Source organism: Nicotiana attenuata, chromosome 4 (genome assembly GCF_001879085.1).
Source record: "Nicotiana attenuata strain UT chromosome 4, NIATTr2, whole genome shotgun sequence".
NCBI lineage: Eukaryota > Viridiplantae > Streptophyta > Magnoliopsida > Solanales > Solanaceae > Nicotiana > Nicotiana attenuata.
Window position 1 is genome coordinate 11,025,777 of NC_031992.1, and position 16,938 is coordinate 11,042,714.

General features: G+C 36.6%; 2 protein-coding genes across 3 annotated transcripts; both read right to left on the reverse strand.

Moving 5' to 3' along the window:
* On the reverse strand, window positions 536–7,614 carry LOC109224991 (THO complex subunit 5B-like). Of its 2 annotated transcripts, none has more exons than XM_019389578.1 (9): window positions 7,258–7,614; window positions 6,881–7,171; window positions 5,623–5,959; window positions 3,447–3,772; window positions 3,092–3,348; window positions 2,130–2,724; window positions 1,903–2,037; window positions 1,271–1,537; window positions 536–800 (listed from the first exon to the last, which is right to left on the reverse strand). In XM_019389578.1, exons 1-8 carry the CDS (start codon window positions 7,459–7,461, stop codon window positions 1,271–1,273), a joined length of 2,412 nt encoding a protein of 803 aa, XP_019245123.1. In that variant the 5' UTR covers window positions 7,462–7,614; the 3' UTR covers window positions 536–800. The 2 variants fall into 2 exon arrangements, with proteins under 2 accessions (XP_019245123.1, XP_019245124.1); XM_019389579.1 differs by lacking the exon at window positions 536–800 and having other exon boundaries at window positions 849–1,537; window positions 2,130–2,270; window positions 2,508–2,724.
* LOC109224992 (annexin D5) lies at window positions 9,280–12,481 on the reverse strand. The gene is made up of 6 exons (XM_019389580.1): window positions 12,323–12,481; window positions 11,505–11,650; window positions 11,038–11,256; window positions 10,372–10,587; window positions 10,210–10,299; window positions 9,280–9,791 (listed from the first exon to the last, which is right to left on the reverse strand). The coding sequence occupies exons 1-6, from the start codon at window positions 12,396–12,398 to the stop codon at window positions 9,588–9,590; spliced, it is 951 nt and encodes a 316-aa protein (XP_019245125.1). The 5' UTR covers window positions 12,399–12,481; the 3' UTR covers window positions 9,280–9,587.

Consider the following 16,938-nt stretch of genomic DNA (forward strand, 5'->3'; position numbering starts at 1 on the left):
AACACAAAATGTTTACTATAATTGCTGATCTATATGCATAATTTAAGACCAATTGCCATAGAAATTAAAGAAAGTGGCTTCAGTTGAAGATAGCTTCATGATTTAGTCTGAATCATGGAAGATAAACGGCTTTGCTTATCAATGTCAGCCCAATATATCGTGCGAGTGACTTGAGTTGAATATAATCTCGTTTTAATTTTTAATTTTCACTCATGTAGAGTTTTGATATTTAGGGTCCGTTTGGCCATAAAAAGATTCCTTTTTTCGAAATTCTTTTCACTTATTTTCGATATTAATGTTTAGCCATAAAATTTTCGATTTTCACTTGCAAATAAATTTCAGAATTTTTCGAAAATTCGAATAGCTCCGAAAAACTATTTTTCAAAATTTTCACTTCAGATCACTCACAAAAATTCAAAAATAGTCCAAAATTATATTCACATCCAAACACAGCTCTAATTTTGAAATACATTTTCACTTGAATTTTTTTCGCCTTTTTTCCGAAATTTTACAATTCTTATGTCCAAACGCCCACTTAGACACTTCAAAGGAATGTTTAATAGCCACATTTCAATCTTTTCCTTTTTGTTTCCTACACAATGAGTAGGTTTTAAATATATTTTTCCAACATTACAATGTGCCCCGATAAGATAGTCTGGTATTACAATTTTACATAGTAATTAAACAAAGGCTAATCCCTCGCTGCTGATAGGTTAAGAGACGTGCACAAACAGAGGATCCGCATTTACACCAATGAGTTGCCTTTCTTTTCAATGTAGCCTTTTTTTTTTATCAAATGTCTGCACAAGTATAAAAATATAGTTGAAATAGCGGTTTACACGGTGCAATAGTATAAAAAGATGCCGATATGCTATACCTATAACTTATTGGTTTTACAATTCTACAGTTTGATCTGGCGAACATCTTATACAATGTCAGAACTTGAAACGTGCTAACAATACCATTTCAAATACCTCCCTCAACTGGCAATGCAGAACGCCACCATGTTCTTTGACCAAATAAACAATCACCCATTGTCTAACCAATTCAGGAGCAACAGGAAGTGGCTATCATCATGCCCATCATTATGAAAAGATGTGCAACAAATAGCATCCTAATGTCTCAAGAGTCGTAACATTTTGACTAGGCATGTTGCAACGTGAATCTCAGTAGTACATGGTATAGCACGAAAGACCAATCACATGGATTTAAACAACCCAGCATTTGAGAAATAATAATAATACAAAATGTAACAACATTGGGACATTACCTAGTACGGATAGCCAGGGGTGCAAGAGCTGTCTTTCCATGAGATCATCTTCCTATGATCTCTACCTCTAAATGATCGAGCGACAAGCTGACCAGTCATAGGCTTGCACAAACCAACATCAATCACAGAAGTGCTCTTTCTCTTCTCAGAAGATGACTCCCCATCTTCAGCATAAAAGTCAAACAGCAAGGCAAGACAACGAACCTGATGAGCCAAGACTAAGTTTTCTTCATCTGCAGGTATAGCGTTTATTATGTGAGCATTGACCTGCAACAGATTAAATAGCTACTTCAGTTTAGGATTGACCAATAAAATTGTCGCAAACTGACATCACACAATCTCAAATTCTCAATTAGTGAACAAGTTCAGCTATTGTCTGAGGAATCCTCAAAATTACAGTGGGTTAATTAAGGAATCAACCTAGAGTCTCCTTTTCACCAAACATTAGCCACAAAGCTTCGCAGTTGAATTGCATTGCACTGCAGGCCTACCTTACATGGATTATTAAGAACGCTCAACTTTTAGATATATGTAAAACACAAATACCCACTTGACAAAGTCCAGGAAAATAAAGAGTCCATGTAACATAGCCACATGCAGCAAAACCAACCATTAAGTTTGTTACTGCTTACCTCTGCTTCCATGCTGCGAAGTTCATTGTACCACACAGAACTATCCACCTTGGAATAGTTCTCCGACTGTATCGCCTCATAAAGGCTCAATGTGAAAAGAGGAGGCCTAAGTGGATACTCCTTGCTGATTTTGATCTGCCATAAGAATTACCCAAACGTTGACCACTCATGAAGAGGAAATTTAAGTTGAATTTGAGATAGAAAATGAAAAGGGTAAGATGTTAGACCATGGATTCCAATTTCATTTTTCTTTCCTCGTTATCCATCTTTCTTGTCAGAACGAGACAATATTCCTGAACCTTGCAGTCCACCCATGACTTGTCGCTGAACCCAGCAAGTCCAGGTGTATTATTACTATCCTGCTCAACCTGCACAGTGTCATCCACTTCACTATCTGATTCTAGAATAAGATCTGCATCATCTCCGTATTTCTTAAAACTTGGTGACTTCCCCTTTATAATTGGAGAGCTGGCACTCTTTGAAATGAAAGCCAGCTTTGTGGACGGATCAAAATTGATTCTTTTATTTGGAGTGACATTAGTATCATTTATAGAAGTGACAGGAACTAAAGATGGAAGCTCCCCATCCTCCCTCGTGCTTTCTACCTCTTCTTTTGAAGAGGCAGATTTCCCGTCCACCACCACTTCTGTAGGAAGCTGAACTTGTTCTGTTTCTGCAACAGCCAATGTTGAAACCTGACTAGGAGTTGGACAAAGAGGGACCCATGCATGCAAACTACAGCGAGGATCGTGTGAGGCCCAAGGAACACTTCTACCGGCTAGAACTGGCCAGTTTAGGTTCATTAGAGAGTCAAACTGCTCCCTGTAACTCAGCCAAAAAAAAGTTAAATTTCCAACATGAGTTACGCCTTGCTTTTTAACCTTAAGGGCAAACAATAAAAGAGGAATAGGAGAAAAAGACAAGTCCAGAGATGGAATTTCAGTACTGAAAGAACAAGGAATACAAGACATCACATCATTCTCCGTGAACAAGAGGACAGCGTAGAAAATAGAAAGAAGGCCAAGAATGAACTTGCAGAGCAAGGGAAAAATTAACTCTCTTTAATAAATTCAAACATCTTCAGCAAAACAAAACTGCACATAAGATCATCTCTGCCACAAGTCAGTCTCATCTATGATATTTGTCCCTATGGATCCATGATGCTAAACATACAGTTATAGTGACTCACGCTAGAGCCAGCTGAGCCTTTTTCCGAGCACGAATTCGTTGCACAACCGTTTGCACCCGATTTTGCTGCCGATACAGAGATAGACCAGAGATAACAGCAGCGTGTTTTGCTGTTTCATCATTTGAAGTCTCAAAACCCCTAAGTGATGGTGACACCTCAGGTAAAAAGTCGATGCCTGCCAGATGCTGGACCCACTTGTATGGTCGTGAGGTTCTCCTTTCATCGAACACAATAGAATGATCAATTAGCTTAGCTGACTGCAGAACACACACGAAGTTGAATCAATCAGAAAGACTGAAACAAACAGTTGAAAGTAAAAGGAATAATTAATACACCAATATCTCAAGCTGAAAACCTGGCGTGGAAGCTCAAGGCCTGTGTCATCCGGAAATAAATTGCATAAGATGTCATTATGAGGATTCTCTTGAGAGCCTTCAACTCCAACACACACAATATTCAACTTAATTAAGTACTCAAACTTCAAAGTGACAAGTTTTGTAGATTGTATCTCATCATCGTGTATATGAAGTGTGACTTTAAGTGGGTGAGTTTGATAAATTCCAGCCTGCTCCAGACTTTCCTTGCTCGGAATCTTTTTGGGACGCTTTCTTCTCCCTTGTCCATCATCTTCCTCATCTATATCATCATCAACTTTAGAGCTCTCTAAGCTGGCAGACACACCTTCACATGAACGATTTATCAGTCGATAAGAACATTTAGAAGAAGAGCAAAGGAAGTAAAGAAGAAAGTGTTCAACCAGAAAGGAACTGAAAATAAATACAATCAAGCTCAAGTAAACTAAAAGAGATATAATCAGTGAAATTGGGTATAAAAACAGCACAATCACTATAGTGCAACCAAAAACCAGAGCATAAATGAACAGGCATGCAGAATAAAATAAGCTGAACAATGTAAAGTTGAAGCTCATGGTTTCCCACGAGTAGAATCTATTTAGTAATACTCAGAATAGAAATGGTCATTAAACTGATAAAGGTAGAGACTTAGACTTCTTCTTCTAGAAATCTTCATGATATCTTCAAGGTTGATTCCCACTACCAAAATGATTCACTACTTTGACTTAAACTTCAATTAATCTTCTACACTTAGACTTAAGACTTAGACTTAGACTTAGACTTTTTGAACTCTTTCAAGAGACCTCCAAAGTCAAAAACTAGCATAATGATTTCATTTTTTTTTTTTTAACTTGAACTTTAATCCTGCCATTATTCCAATAATGATTAAGCTCTGTCCTGAAAAACCAATATTTTTCCCCTCAGAAACATATTTTCCTCCTCCAACTAAAGATATCATAAACTAATGCTATCTTAAATGGTTCATTTAAAGTAATTTCCTTTCAACCTCTCCATGTTTAACATTTCAAACTTATCATTTTAAATCCTTATTGACCAAACTCTGTATAACAATACTTTCAAATATTTTACTATTTAGTCTCCATAAAAGTCAATCAAAGCCAATGAAGATGGCCCAGAGGAGTACTATGCTAGGATGGATCATTTTTATTGATCTCTCTTGCCTTAAAAGCACTGTTTGCCTGCAAATTTGCATTACTATGTACAGTTACTACCTTCAAGCTGAATGCACAAGGTGACAACAAACTTAATATATAGAACAGTTTCTCTATGAACTTATCACTTCCTACAATTAGAATGTCCCAAATGAGGTGTCAACTGAATGTATCAAGTGGAACATATGCCACAACCCCTAGTTTCAACCACGTGTATCCAATCTGATAATATGTAACTTTGATTATAAGAAACGATGGAAAGAAACATATTGATGAGTAGTCAAACAAACCAATATGTTCTCTTGATTATGTCACGTTTTAAGGATTTGTTTAACCACTGTATAACAAGCATTAAGCGTAGTTATCCTCAAACGTAACCGAGAAATCTCCTCGAATTACTAAGATTCAACTAACACCCCTATCACTAGGAAAGTTTTTAAAAACTGCAGTCTACACAGGATTTATTTTCTCAATTTGAAATAATATCTTCTCAAAAATTAATATACACACTAAAAATGAAAATTGCCCAACTAAACCTTAGTCTTAATTGAACAAACACTATTTACAGGAAAATTCATACTGAAGTACAACAAACCTTTCTTCTTATGATAATATTACAAGCACCCATCACAGAGCCCCTTGTTAAAAAAATACACAGAAAAAGGATTTTCAGAGTTCAACATTGACAAATAGTTTAGATCCAGTTTGTAAATATTTAATTACCGTTAGAATAGTATAAAGTCTTAGCTTTAGTTTGTGGTCATACAGTTTACCTCAAAGAATATTTTTCTAGCAAAGAAATGCATCAACAACCTTGAATCTGGCGGAGAAAATAAACATTATGGCAGACTTCAATTTTGAAATAGGTGCCATTATAGCAGACTATAGCAGAGCACATGAAGAAGGCATAGTATGATAAAATGATATTTATGTTTACACAGCAGTTTCAGCAAAGACAAAAAACACATATTGAGCCCAAATAAGAAATATATAGACTGGGACCAACCAGTGTCTTTATTTGCTTGCTGACGGGCAACAGCTTGAGCGTCCTTCACACTACCAACAATCTCCAGCTCTACATTTTCTCCAAAGGCTTCTTTTTGGGCCATTAGCTGTGAATAAATAACATAGAGTGGCGGAGGAAGCAACTCTGCATATTGCAACTGCTTCAACTTTTTTGTGTGCAGAACTCCAAGTTGGTGCTGCACCGGCAAGGATGCTTTCTTGAGTGATTTTAGGTGTGACGGGAGACTTGACAAGAACTTCTTTCTGTTTGCAATGGTCTCCTGTAGAGCCTTTTTTTTCTGTTCCAGTTTCTCACGAAGCTTGCATAATTCTTTGCGCTGACACAGCAAATATGTAAACTCAAAACAAAGCAACAGCCAGACTTATCACACATGCGCGTGCGTACACACGCTACTCCTCCGATGATCATATAAGAGATGGGAATTATTCTACAAACATATACAGCTGATACATATGATCTAATACAAATTCTAAATAAAGGAGAAGCATAGAATTTGACCTCAACATTAGCAAATACTAAATGACCCCAAGATCTTTTTTCGCTCATGAAATAACATGTTACAACATCTACAAATAAAATGCATTAGAAGAAGATTATAAGTGCAATATATGCAGAATCCACGGTTGGAAGTACCACTAAAGGGAAGCCAAGGTGGGTATATTTTCAGTCTCTCGATTCTATTGACCATAAGAACCTCCATATGACGTCACTATTATCCAAATAAAAGAGAAGCATAGAATTTGATCTCAACATTAACCAATACTAAAATACACCAAGATTTTTTCCAGCTCTTGCAATAACATGTTACAACCTCAACAAATAAAATATTTATAACATTTTCCAAAAAAAAAAAAAATCTACAAATAAAATATATTAGAAAAAGATTATATAAGTGCAATATGTGCAGAATCCATGGTTGAAAGTACCATTAAAAGGAAGCCAAGCTGCGTATAATTTCAGTCTTTCAGAGTTTTATCTTTATTGATTGTCACAACCTTCATATGATTCCTTCTCCACTAAACCACTTCTGAAACCAATTTAGTAGTTTTAATATAGATAATAGTCCATTAAGACATGAGTTTTAGAAGCAAGATAACAATTTTAATTCACCAAGAAACATGAAATACCAAGCCTAATAACTCCCATTAGCACAAGATACTGAGATATTAACGCTAGTAGAACGATTACTAATTTGGAAATAGAAAGGAGTGCTTGCCAATTGAATTAAGCTAGTTACCTGGAATAGCTCATAATTGAGCCGCTTTAGCATCAAATTGTGTGAGCTGTCCTTTGACATAACAGAGCTTTTTATCTCCTCAGGTGCATCTTTAAAGAATTCTTCCTCGGGAACAAGTTCAATATCAGGATATTTTGACCTGAAATCTTTGCAAGCCTTTATAGCTTTCACATAATGACTTTTTTCATACATCAAGTTGTGAAGCTGCAGCGTGGTGAAGTCGACGGGAGCTTTTGCACGTTCCGTTTCCCCTTTCACACGATCCTCATCGAGCAAGATTGATCTATTTGCCTATGGGAAGATGTTTAAGGTAGTTAATACACAAGCATTAGGGAAAAACAAAAGAACAAGTGGAGATTGAACGAAAAGAAATTAACCTGACGGAGGGAGACGAAGTTGATTAAAATCTGAGTGACGAGTTCGCGAAGTTCAGATTTCGGTGTGCTTTCTTTTTTAATGGACAGCATTTTTGAAACGATTTCCTCGACTGAAGCTTTGCTTTGCTGCAGAACTTCGTATGGAGACTTTTCCGGCTTGTGCTCCGGTAGTATTTCGCCGGGTTCTCCCATGGTTATCTCCATTTTCACCCCTGCTCTGTCGCTGCCTCTCTTCCGATTAAGTCATACGCTATGCTTCTGGATGTGTACGCTACTAGGGTTTGTTTGTTCCGTCTGCTTGACTTGAGTGCCAGTCTTTCGGGTTCAGCACTCTTCTATTTTTGCTTTATTTTTCTCATTTTCTTTTAAGCATTTATTTCCAGAATTTAAAAAGAAAAAGACCTTCTGGAAAAAAGATAATTTATTTTTTGTACTAGAAAATATTATTATATCTTTATTTAAAGAAGATTAATTTGTGCATTTCCCTAGATTGCTTTTTATGTCATAGATCAATTTTGAAAAAGATTCACTGAAAAATTTATACCTAGGGGAAAAGGCAAAATAAAAGAAAACCTACTTTTAGAAAAGAAAAAAATAGAAAATCATTATCACAGATTTCCTTTATTTCTTCCATCACAAAAATATTTAAAAACTTCTTTACTCTGAAGGAAAAAAAAAATAGCTAAATTTTACAACTGTTACTATCACTGTGACTAGTTCTGGCATGTAGGAAACATTAATCGATGCTCTTATTTTAACATAATTTCTCATTCTTTCTATATATTTGCTGGTATATCAATTAGCAAGTTAAATTGTTTATTGTTTAATAAATTTCCCACGGTTTGAAATTAATTTATATAAGTTATTTATTATATCAATTATCTATTATTTTATAAATGGCCTTCAAAATTTTGTTGTAACCTAGTTAAATATATGAATTACTTATTAATTGATTTTGAACGGCTGATCATCCAAAATTAGTTAAAATTTACACGGTTATAAAATTTTTAAAACTTATGGTCTTAAGCATATCATATACATTTGTGTGACTTTAAAAATTTCTCATTAAAATAAAATAAAAAATTTAAAATTAATTTATTATTAATATAATAATGTGGCCTTTTTAAACAGACCAATAAAAAATAATGTCACATAATTGGAACAATGGAGTACTATTTAGGGGGAGGGGAAAACTTAGGTGTCGTTTGGTATGAGGTATTAGAAGGTATAAGGGTGGTATAAAAATTTAATACCACCTTAATACTCTGTTTGGTTAGCAAACCAGGTATAAGTTATTCCGGTGTTAATTTTAACACTGGGATAACTTATACCTTATAGAAGGTGGGGTAATTAGCACCGGTATAACTTATACATTCTTCTTATAAATTATGCAATTGTCATTCTTAATACAACATACCAAACAATGAATAAACAACAATCCCAGCATAACTAATCCCAATATAACTTAGAGGGTGTTTGGATGGGCTCAAACCAGCTTTTAAGCACTTTTTTAGTTTTTGGAGTGTTTGGCAACAAAAAAGCTGCTTAAAAAAAGCTAAAAAGTGCTTAAAAAAAGCCAAAAGCAACAAGTTGGCTGACTCCAACTTTTTTGATTTTGGCTTAAAAGCCATTTTAGTTTGACCAATAAAATTACTCTCTTGCCCTTATAAGTTTTTATAATACCAAAATTACCCTCTTCTTTCCTCTTCCTCTTCAGTTTTCTGTACTTTTCTTCAAGCAATTGCCCTTATATTTTTGTCTTTTTAATAAGAAAAAGTGCTTACCACCACTTGTTTGCCAAACACTTCAACAGCTTTTTTTAAGCTTCAGCACTTTTATCCAAACATGTAACTGCTTATTTATAAAATAAGCTCCGGCACGTGCTTAAAAGCCACTTTTTTTAAGCCAATCCAAACGGGCTCTTATACCGGCCTAACTTATACCGGTATAAATCGTATTCCAACCAAACCACCCCAATATAAATTATGGTATAATTTTACTATTGAAAGCAAGACAAAAAGAAGAGCAAAAGGCGATTCTTTTTCCCCCCAAACTAGAATCACATTTGTCACAAGAATACCTCAAAAGTCAAAGATGATTCTTTAGTGACGATCTGAAGGCACACCTTTACAACAACATTCTGAGAGATCACACGTTTAGCATTAAGGCTAAAATAAAAGGATGTCCAACCAAACTCACAATTAAGCACACATCAATTAAGAGAGAGTAAACGCATAATTGTTTATGGCTTACTAACATGCAACAGAAACTTCCTGCTTTATACATATGGGTTTCAACACTGATGCCTGCTATATGGTGTTCACTCTTCATTAGTGACCAGGACCCAGAAGAGATAGAAGAAAGGTCCGATAATCACCAGAAGTCTCCGAATGAACTGCATCATTCAGAGATTTCTTATGCTTTTTCTGGTACTCTGCTTTTATATACTGCATATCGATCTCAGTTCGTGTGACTACTATCCGAATGAGAGTCGTATCATTCGTCCCCAAGCCCTTCATTGCCTTGTGCAACTCCTGCATCCATCAAACATATGTAAGGCGCAGATAAACAGCAGAAGAGAATGGTTAAGTAGTTGCATCATGTTTAGCTAAAAAACTCAGAAAAGGAGAGGGATATTTGTAAGTTAATATCCCTGTTCTCCTGTTTTCATGAGGTAAGCTTACAGAAGTCAGAAGATACAAAATCTTTTGCTTCAAGTCCGAGTAAAGGAAGGTAAAGAAAAATAACAGAAGTAAACGACATCCACAATTCCAAGTATTAAAAAAAATAATGAAAAGGGAGCAATATCATTTGAGGAAAAAGAAAGAGCTAACCAGAAGCACGAGTTCATAAATTTCCATGTTATAGGCAGAATGGTAATCGTGTTCATAACTTGACAAGACTTTTTGAAACTGGTAAATTGATAAGAATTTAAATAAATGTAACCTGTACCTTCGCAAAGTATTTTGCTGGATTCTCAGCACACTGCAAAATAGTCAAGAGTGCAAACTCAAATTGTCCAGAGGTTTCGTTTTTTACAGCCTGTAGCAGTTGCGGTCCATTGGTCAGCAAAAATTGGAAATCTGAATAGGTTTTTGAAATAAGTCAGCTTACCTTTTTCAATTCCCTGCCATACATGCTGTGATAAGCAGCACTAACAGCAGCCAAGTGTGCCCTGCTTCGTTCAGAGAAAATTCGTATAAAAGTCTTCTCATCAGTTCCCAATTTCTTCTCCCCAGCTTTGAAAAGAGCTTTAGCATCATAATCCACAGTAGCTCTGTCAACTTCTGGGCCTTCATAGCGCATTGTGCTTACAAATGCTAGAAGCAACTGTAGTGATTAAGAGAAAATAATACATCAATATCTTCTTTCATAAGAAGCAATAAATGCAATTACTTGTTTAAATTTTAAACATAATAGAAGGTAGACTCCAATTTGCATCAGGAAAGTAAGACTCCACAAGAATAACTAATGAATTGGAATAGATACAATACTAGGATAAGGTCATGACCAGATAATGCACCTCAATTCCGATCAATAAAGACAAAGGTGCGCAGTGCCCAGCCAAAAATGGTAAATGACATAAATACAAGAGTTATTTCACAGCTCCTCATTTTCCCCTCATCTTTCCCAAAGACTATAACTGCATAAAATCAAAGTTCAACAATCTACTACTACTCATTTACTTCAAAGTTGTTTCTAGGCATGGTTATCCTCTTTTAGGTAATCCAAATAGCTTTATGATCATCATTTAACAGGGAAAACGTAGAGAGCGACTACCTTTTTGTGATCACCAGATGCGTGAAGTTCAATATCATGCTCAAGGTAGATACCATTCATGGAATGATAAAGTTGTTTGAAATGTAGTATTTGAGAAGGAGTCCGTGAACATATCACTTCTGTGGCAGCTCTGAGATCAATAGTGTCACCACTCAAAGCCCGCCTCACTAGGATAGCATCCCTTCCAGCTGGATCATGCATCCAAAGCAAGACTGCTTTCTGGAACCATTCAAAATGATAAAGGAGATGAAGAAACAGAAGCTTGAAAGAGAAAAGGATAAAGGAGGAATCACAAATTTTGCCAAATGCTGTTTCATTTATCTTTGATGTTCCTGCTGCCCTAACATTTTGAATCTTTTCTTTGAATGCAATAAGTTTCAGGCCTCTACAAATTATTGCTTAATAACAATAGTTGCAAGTTATAGAGTTATCAAAGCTATCCCAGAATTTCTACCCGCCATCAATACCTCAAGATTACCGCTAAGCTCTTTGGCCAAGCGTTTGGTTAGCTCTTCAGAATACATAGCTCTGTATTCTTGTTGAATGAGAGCACGCTGAGTTGCATCACGATGGGCAAGGATGTTAATGACTGCTTTTTTATCACATCCAAATCCTGCATTACACAAGCCAAGTAATTCACTCAAAGGCAAGCAGAATAGCAATACACGATAACTTAATGAATGGTACCTCTTTTTAAGTCACCTTCTTGATATTAAAGTACTATATGCACTCATAAGAAATTACTCAATCCTGGAAACTAAGCCAAAATTGGATGATAACATTTATCTGTTCCTGATAGCACACTGCAATTTCAAAACTAGGATGTGCTAAATTTCGAAAATTCTCTCAACCATGCATTTCCTCTTTGTTTAACTAGGGTTACTTCTATAATTCTAGAAAGCATTTAGGAAAATCTACACAGATAATAATACCTGAATCACACCTAATAGTAGTATCATCAAAATAACAACTATCTTTCTCTCTTCTTAAACAATTTTAGCTTTTTTTTTTAAATGTTAAAAGCAAGCTAATAGCCAGCTGGCTCTTCTGATTTTTCTTTTTTGTCATGATTGAAGCTTAATTCATGAGAGCAGTAACTCATCCTCAACAAAAATTCAATAATTTAGAAAGAAAAAGACATGGAAGCCACAAAGAACGATGAATTAAAGTACAGAAGACAAATCAAACGAAAGAGAACACTCCAAACCCTATACAAAGAAGAAGGAGAAATGATCTAAAGTTAAAGGAGGGGAACACATGAATTATTGGTGAGGAATAATTATACCCTTGAAAGCTTTGTAAAGGTGCATGGCGTCATCGCGAGGCGAAGATAAAACTGGAGGAACAATCAGGGTAGCCATTTCTCTCTTCTCTGCTTTCTTTTCCCCTTTCTTTCTCTCCCTGTTGAATAAAATAAAATAAAACACACGCCCTTGTCAGTTGGTCAACAACTAGTCTAATACAAGTCTACCACAAGCCTTTTCGTACAAGTACAACACGTCTTTGAATTGAGGTAATCCCACAAACTCTACTTATATATCTTGTTTCATATTGTATTGTATTATTTGATAAATATATAATATTTTGATAAATTATATCACCCACCAACAATATAAAAAATAAACTTATAATATTACTAACAAAAATAGGATATTGAATATAATTATTATATAAAAAAATAAAATAACGGATAAAATATGATTATTTAATAGAAGGGCAATATGAGAGAAGAAAGCAAGGAACGACGTCAGCACACTAAATCCATCGTTCCATAATGTGGTCCTTTTTAATCATTACGCGATGATGGATTTAATGATATGATACAATAAAATTTAAGTAACAATAAAAAAATATTATATTTAAAGTAATAATACGATACAATACGAGTGATAACAATCATCCAAACAAGTTGTAAGGCTCCTTTTTACTTGCAAATAAGTAATAGCAGGATGATAATCTGAGATTACAATATAGAATTAAATAAAAATGAGATTATAACTACTGAACCCGAAATTAAAATTTCAGCCAAACCTAAGTAAATAATTTTATATTTTTATTATGAAATTCTTATCCCTTATTCGTATAACCAAACACCTTAAGGTGTTCACGGTTCGATTCATTAAAATCAAAAGTAAATAAATTAGATTCTTTCTATTGTTTGTTTGATTTTTTGATTTTATCGATTTTTTAATTAATAAAAACTTAATGAAGTACAAATTCAATTCATTCAATTTATTAGAGCTATTAAGCTGTTCCATAGGTCAATATATATATTTAACAAAAATTGAACTAACAAACGCTTTTATGAGCAATTGAAGTACTCTTATGTGAGAAATGTCCTCTGTGATAAATCATATTTATTCTTTTTCATTAATCTAAACAAGCTTAAATTAAAAAGAGAAATCAAAAGACTCCTAAGAAACTTCAGTTTAGAGGTAAACTCAATACGGAAGTAATAGCCTGTTTGGTCAAGCTTCTAAAATGAGCTTATTTTGAGAAGTACTTTTCTCAAAAATACTTTTCAAAAAAATACTTTTGGTGATTGTTTACCTGTAAAACAGTACAATTAAATTTATACGTGGTTTCTAGACAAGTGAATCAATTTGATCCTGAAGTAATGAAATAATTAAAGAAATATGCAATACTTAGCCTTGAAATGAAGATAAAATCATGAAAAACAGTAATTCCGGGGGCATAGCTTTCAGGCACAACAGTGATGAAACTACAGAACAAGAAAGTAAATTGTATAAAGTTTTTAATCAGTTATAGCGTAAGTTTGCCAGAAAAGTCGTGTCCTTACAATGGTAATAGAGCTCACTCTTTATAGTTAGACCTAGGGAATAAGGACCTAGGATCAAGCCCCTCTTCAATGCAAATTATGAGGACCATTGAAGAGTGTGTAACGACAGTCATAAATACCATATCCTTTTGTAAGGGAAGTGCACTAAATGCTATGAAATATTCTCCATTAAATGCTACCGGACGGAGGGTATTTATTGCCTCTTTATGAGTGTCATTCCTTCCGGTAACAAACGAGACAATTGCCTTCGGTTCTGACTGTCCCTTGCTTTAAGTTCCACGTGTCACTATCTTAAGCGGCCATTTAGCATAGCGTATTTTACCGTATACGGATAGTCCCCCTGCTTTCCGGTGGCATAATATTGTATCACCGGGAAGTTGGTAGAAATACTCTTTTTGGCGGGAACTACTATGATTCCTTCTGAAAACCTTCTGATGGTTAATTAGATGCATGTCTCTCCGCATTTAATGCCCCAAACACGCGTCATCCCACAATGCAGCATAGTTTTTGCCGGTTATCGAGGTAATCATAGTCACGAATTTAGCCGCCTAAACCTTTACTTATACGCATCAATCTTCTTAACTCATACTCCATAACTCTCTAAACTTCCTAGAACCTTCTTTATTGTTCTTCAACCTTTATTTAACTTCCTTCAAACGAAAAAGTTTTTCCTTCATCCATAACATATAATGGCTTCTTCTTCAAAGAACACCAGCTCTTCAAAGAGAAAGAGCAAAGCAGAGGACGATGCTCCTCTAACAGTAGGTTCCATCATCCCTAGAAGTCTTGTTGCAACAAAAGACATCGAAGAGAAATTTCCTTCGGCTAACCCTCGCACGTGGGCCGCTAGCATATACCCTTCTTCCATCCGTCCTTCCAGTATTCTGCTGTGAAGGAAGATTGCCGCTACCAAGATTTGGACAATATTGATCCTAATTTAACAGAGCGAGTAACCCTACCCAATGAGGGTTTTACATACATTTACGCGTATCCCTTTACTTTGGAAGCATTTTTTTTAGCGGAGAGCTTGACTCCGTTATTGCGGAGTTCTGCCTCCGCTACCAGGTGTGTTTGGAACAAGTAAGTCCTTCTGTGTGGAGGACGATTGTTTGTCTTCGGCAATTGTGCCAAGAGACGGGAGAGGAGTTATCTTTAGCTCATGTGATGAATCTATATTCCCCCAAAGTCTTCTGCGGGGGAATGATAAACTTTAGCAAACACGGCCACCATGCTCTATTATCTAGCATGGATGATGACAACGATCGTGGGTAGATGGAACGGTTCATTACAGTTTCCACCAATGATATCATTCCAGCAACGGCTTCGCCCTTTCTGGAATCATGGAACCGTCTTGTTTAATATTTCTTTCATTAGAAATTTTTCATATCCGTATTGATCCTCCGTCCTTCGCTTGTTTCAGCAATTCGGCGGTTTCCACCTAGGGTTGAAGTCTTGGACCAGTGGATTTAGAAAATCTTGGACGTCACTACGCCCGAAACCCGCACGCGGAAATAAGTGGCCCTCAAATACGGGTAGAAGGCCAAAAATCATGGTAACTTAGACAAATCTCGTTTCTGCTTTTTACGTGAGGAAATTGATTGATCCCTTCTCCCTCTTTTCTGAAATCAAGTCTACTCGCGGGATCGGTTGTCGTCCCCGAGGAGGACATTTTGGCTGATCCTGCGGATCGGCGAGGCTGCTTCAGGAGGCACTTACTCGAACAGGTGTCTCCGGGCCTACTTCGGGTACAAGTGTTTCGTCACGGAGTCCCCGCCCGGAGAACAAGCAACCAAATAAAAAGTGTTCCTCCGTGTTCGGGGGAAAGAATAAGAGGGTAAAGAACACCACCCCCTAGTCATCTTCGAAAGTCGTGGTGATGAGCCCTCCGCCTGGGATGGTTATAGACACCGTGATGATCGACGATGATGGAGAAGCTAGTGATGAGGGAGCTTCTCTTCATAGAAGACGATGATCCTTATCATCTAAACAGGATGCTCAACCTGTTGAGTTAGTTATACCAACCGTAGACGATGTCTCGGCGTTTTAGGGGGAGTTTGAAATGGTGGAAAATGCCAACTCTCGTTACCCGATCCCAGTCGTTGCACCCGGTATCATGAGGCTGAGTACCGGGCCCTTGCCGTCTTCGGTTGATAAGCAACCAACAACTAGCATTGCGTTCGCCGCAACTGCTTCTCATCCTTCAACGCCATCAGCTTCATAACCTTCTTCACCAACTCTTCCGCCAACAACTGCTACATCAACTCCACCGGCCACGTCCTCTCGAGAAGAAGATGCTCCTCCTCCCCAGATGTGTTGAAGAGGCTAAGGCCAAATGGGTTGAAGTTCATAATGCCTTTTTTGTTGCATCCGATCGTGAGGCTGCCTCCGCTGAAAGATTGATCAATTTAGAGGCGGCCTTGAGTTCCAAGACTGAAGAGCTTGCTGCTGCGGGGATGAAACATGCCCAATTGGAGTAGAAGTATAAGAAGACCATTGAGCATAATAGACTTTTTAGCTCTATTGTCCGCGAACTTGACGTTAGCCTCAAGTCCATTAGATCCGCCCGGGAAAACCTTTTTGCCGAAGTTAACCAACTTAAAGAAGAACTCAAGCACCAAACGACTTCTCTCATTGTTGAGAAAACTTATGTTATGTACAGTATGAGAAGAAAAACCTTGGAAGAGGCCAAAGCGGGTATCATTGATTTTGATGCAAAATTGCTAAGGCCCTTGAGCTGGAGTTAGCTGCAAAAAAAGGTCTTCCAGCCAGGCCTGATGCTACTGATTCTTCTAGTTCCGGTTCTGAGTTCTCGGGAACTGAAGAGGAACCGGAAGGTGATGATGCTGAGGGCCAAAATGATGAAGTCCAAAATGTAGAGCCATCAACAGATTTAGCCATTTCCCATAGGGGCGCGGACACTTCTGTTCCTCCGGGTTCCAGAGATGCAGCGGTTTAGCTTTTCTTTTTCTTCAACTTGTGTATCCATGCCACTTTGGCATGTTATTGTAAACAAAGACATCTTTTTTCTCAAGCATTTTTTGAGTATTTCTTTCGTTTGAACGTTTATGCAAGTTTTGCACTCCCTTTATTCTTTTGCCTAA

Bases quoted from the DNA above. Each gene is read 5' to 3' on its own strand.
- LOC109224991 (XM_019389578.1), bottom strand. From the start codon at position 7,461: ATGGAGATAACCATGGGAGAACCCGGCGAAATACTACCGGAGCACAAG. The intron at 5,960-6,880 runs GTAACTAGCTTA...TTGCTGTGTCAG, and splicing joins TCAATTATGAGCTATTCCAG to CGCAAAGAATTATGCAAGCT. The intron at 3,773-5,622 runs GTTGGTCCCAGT...GTTCATGTGAAG, and splicing joins GCAAGCAAATAAAGACACTG to GTGTGTCTGCCAGCTTAGAG.
- LOC109224992 (XM_019389580.1), bottom strand. From the start codon at position 12,398: ATGGCTACCCTGATTGTTCCTCCAGTTTTATCTTCGCCTCGCGATGAC. The intron at 11,257-11,504 runs GTATTGATGGCG...GAATGGTTCCAG, and splicing joins AGCTTAGCGGTAATCTTGAG to AAAGCAGTCTTGCTTTGGAT. The intron at 9,792-10,209 runs GTACAGGTTACA...TGATGGATGCAG, and splicing joins CAGCAAAATACTTTGCGAAG to GAGTTGCACAAGGCAATGAA.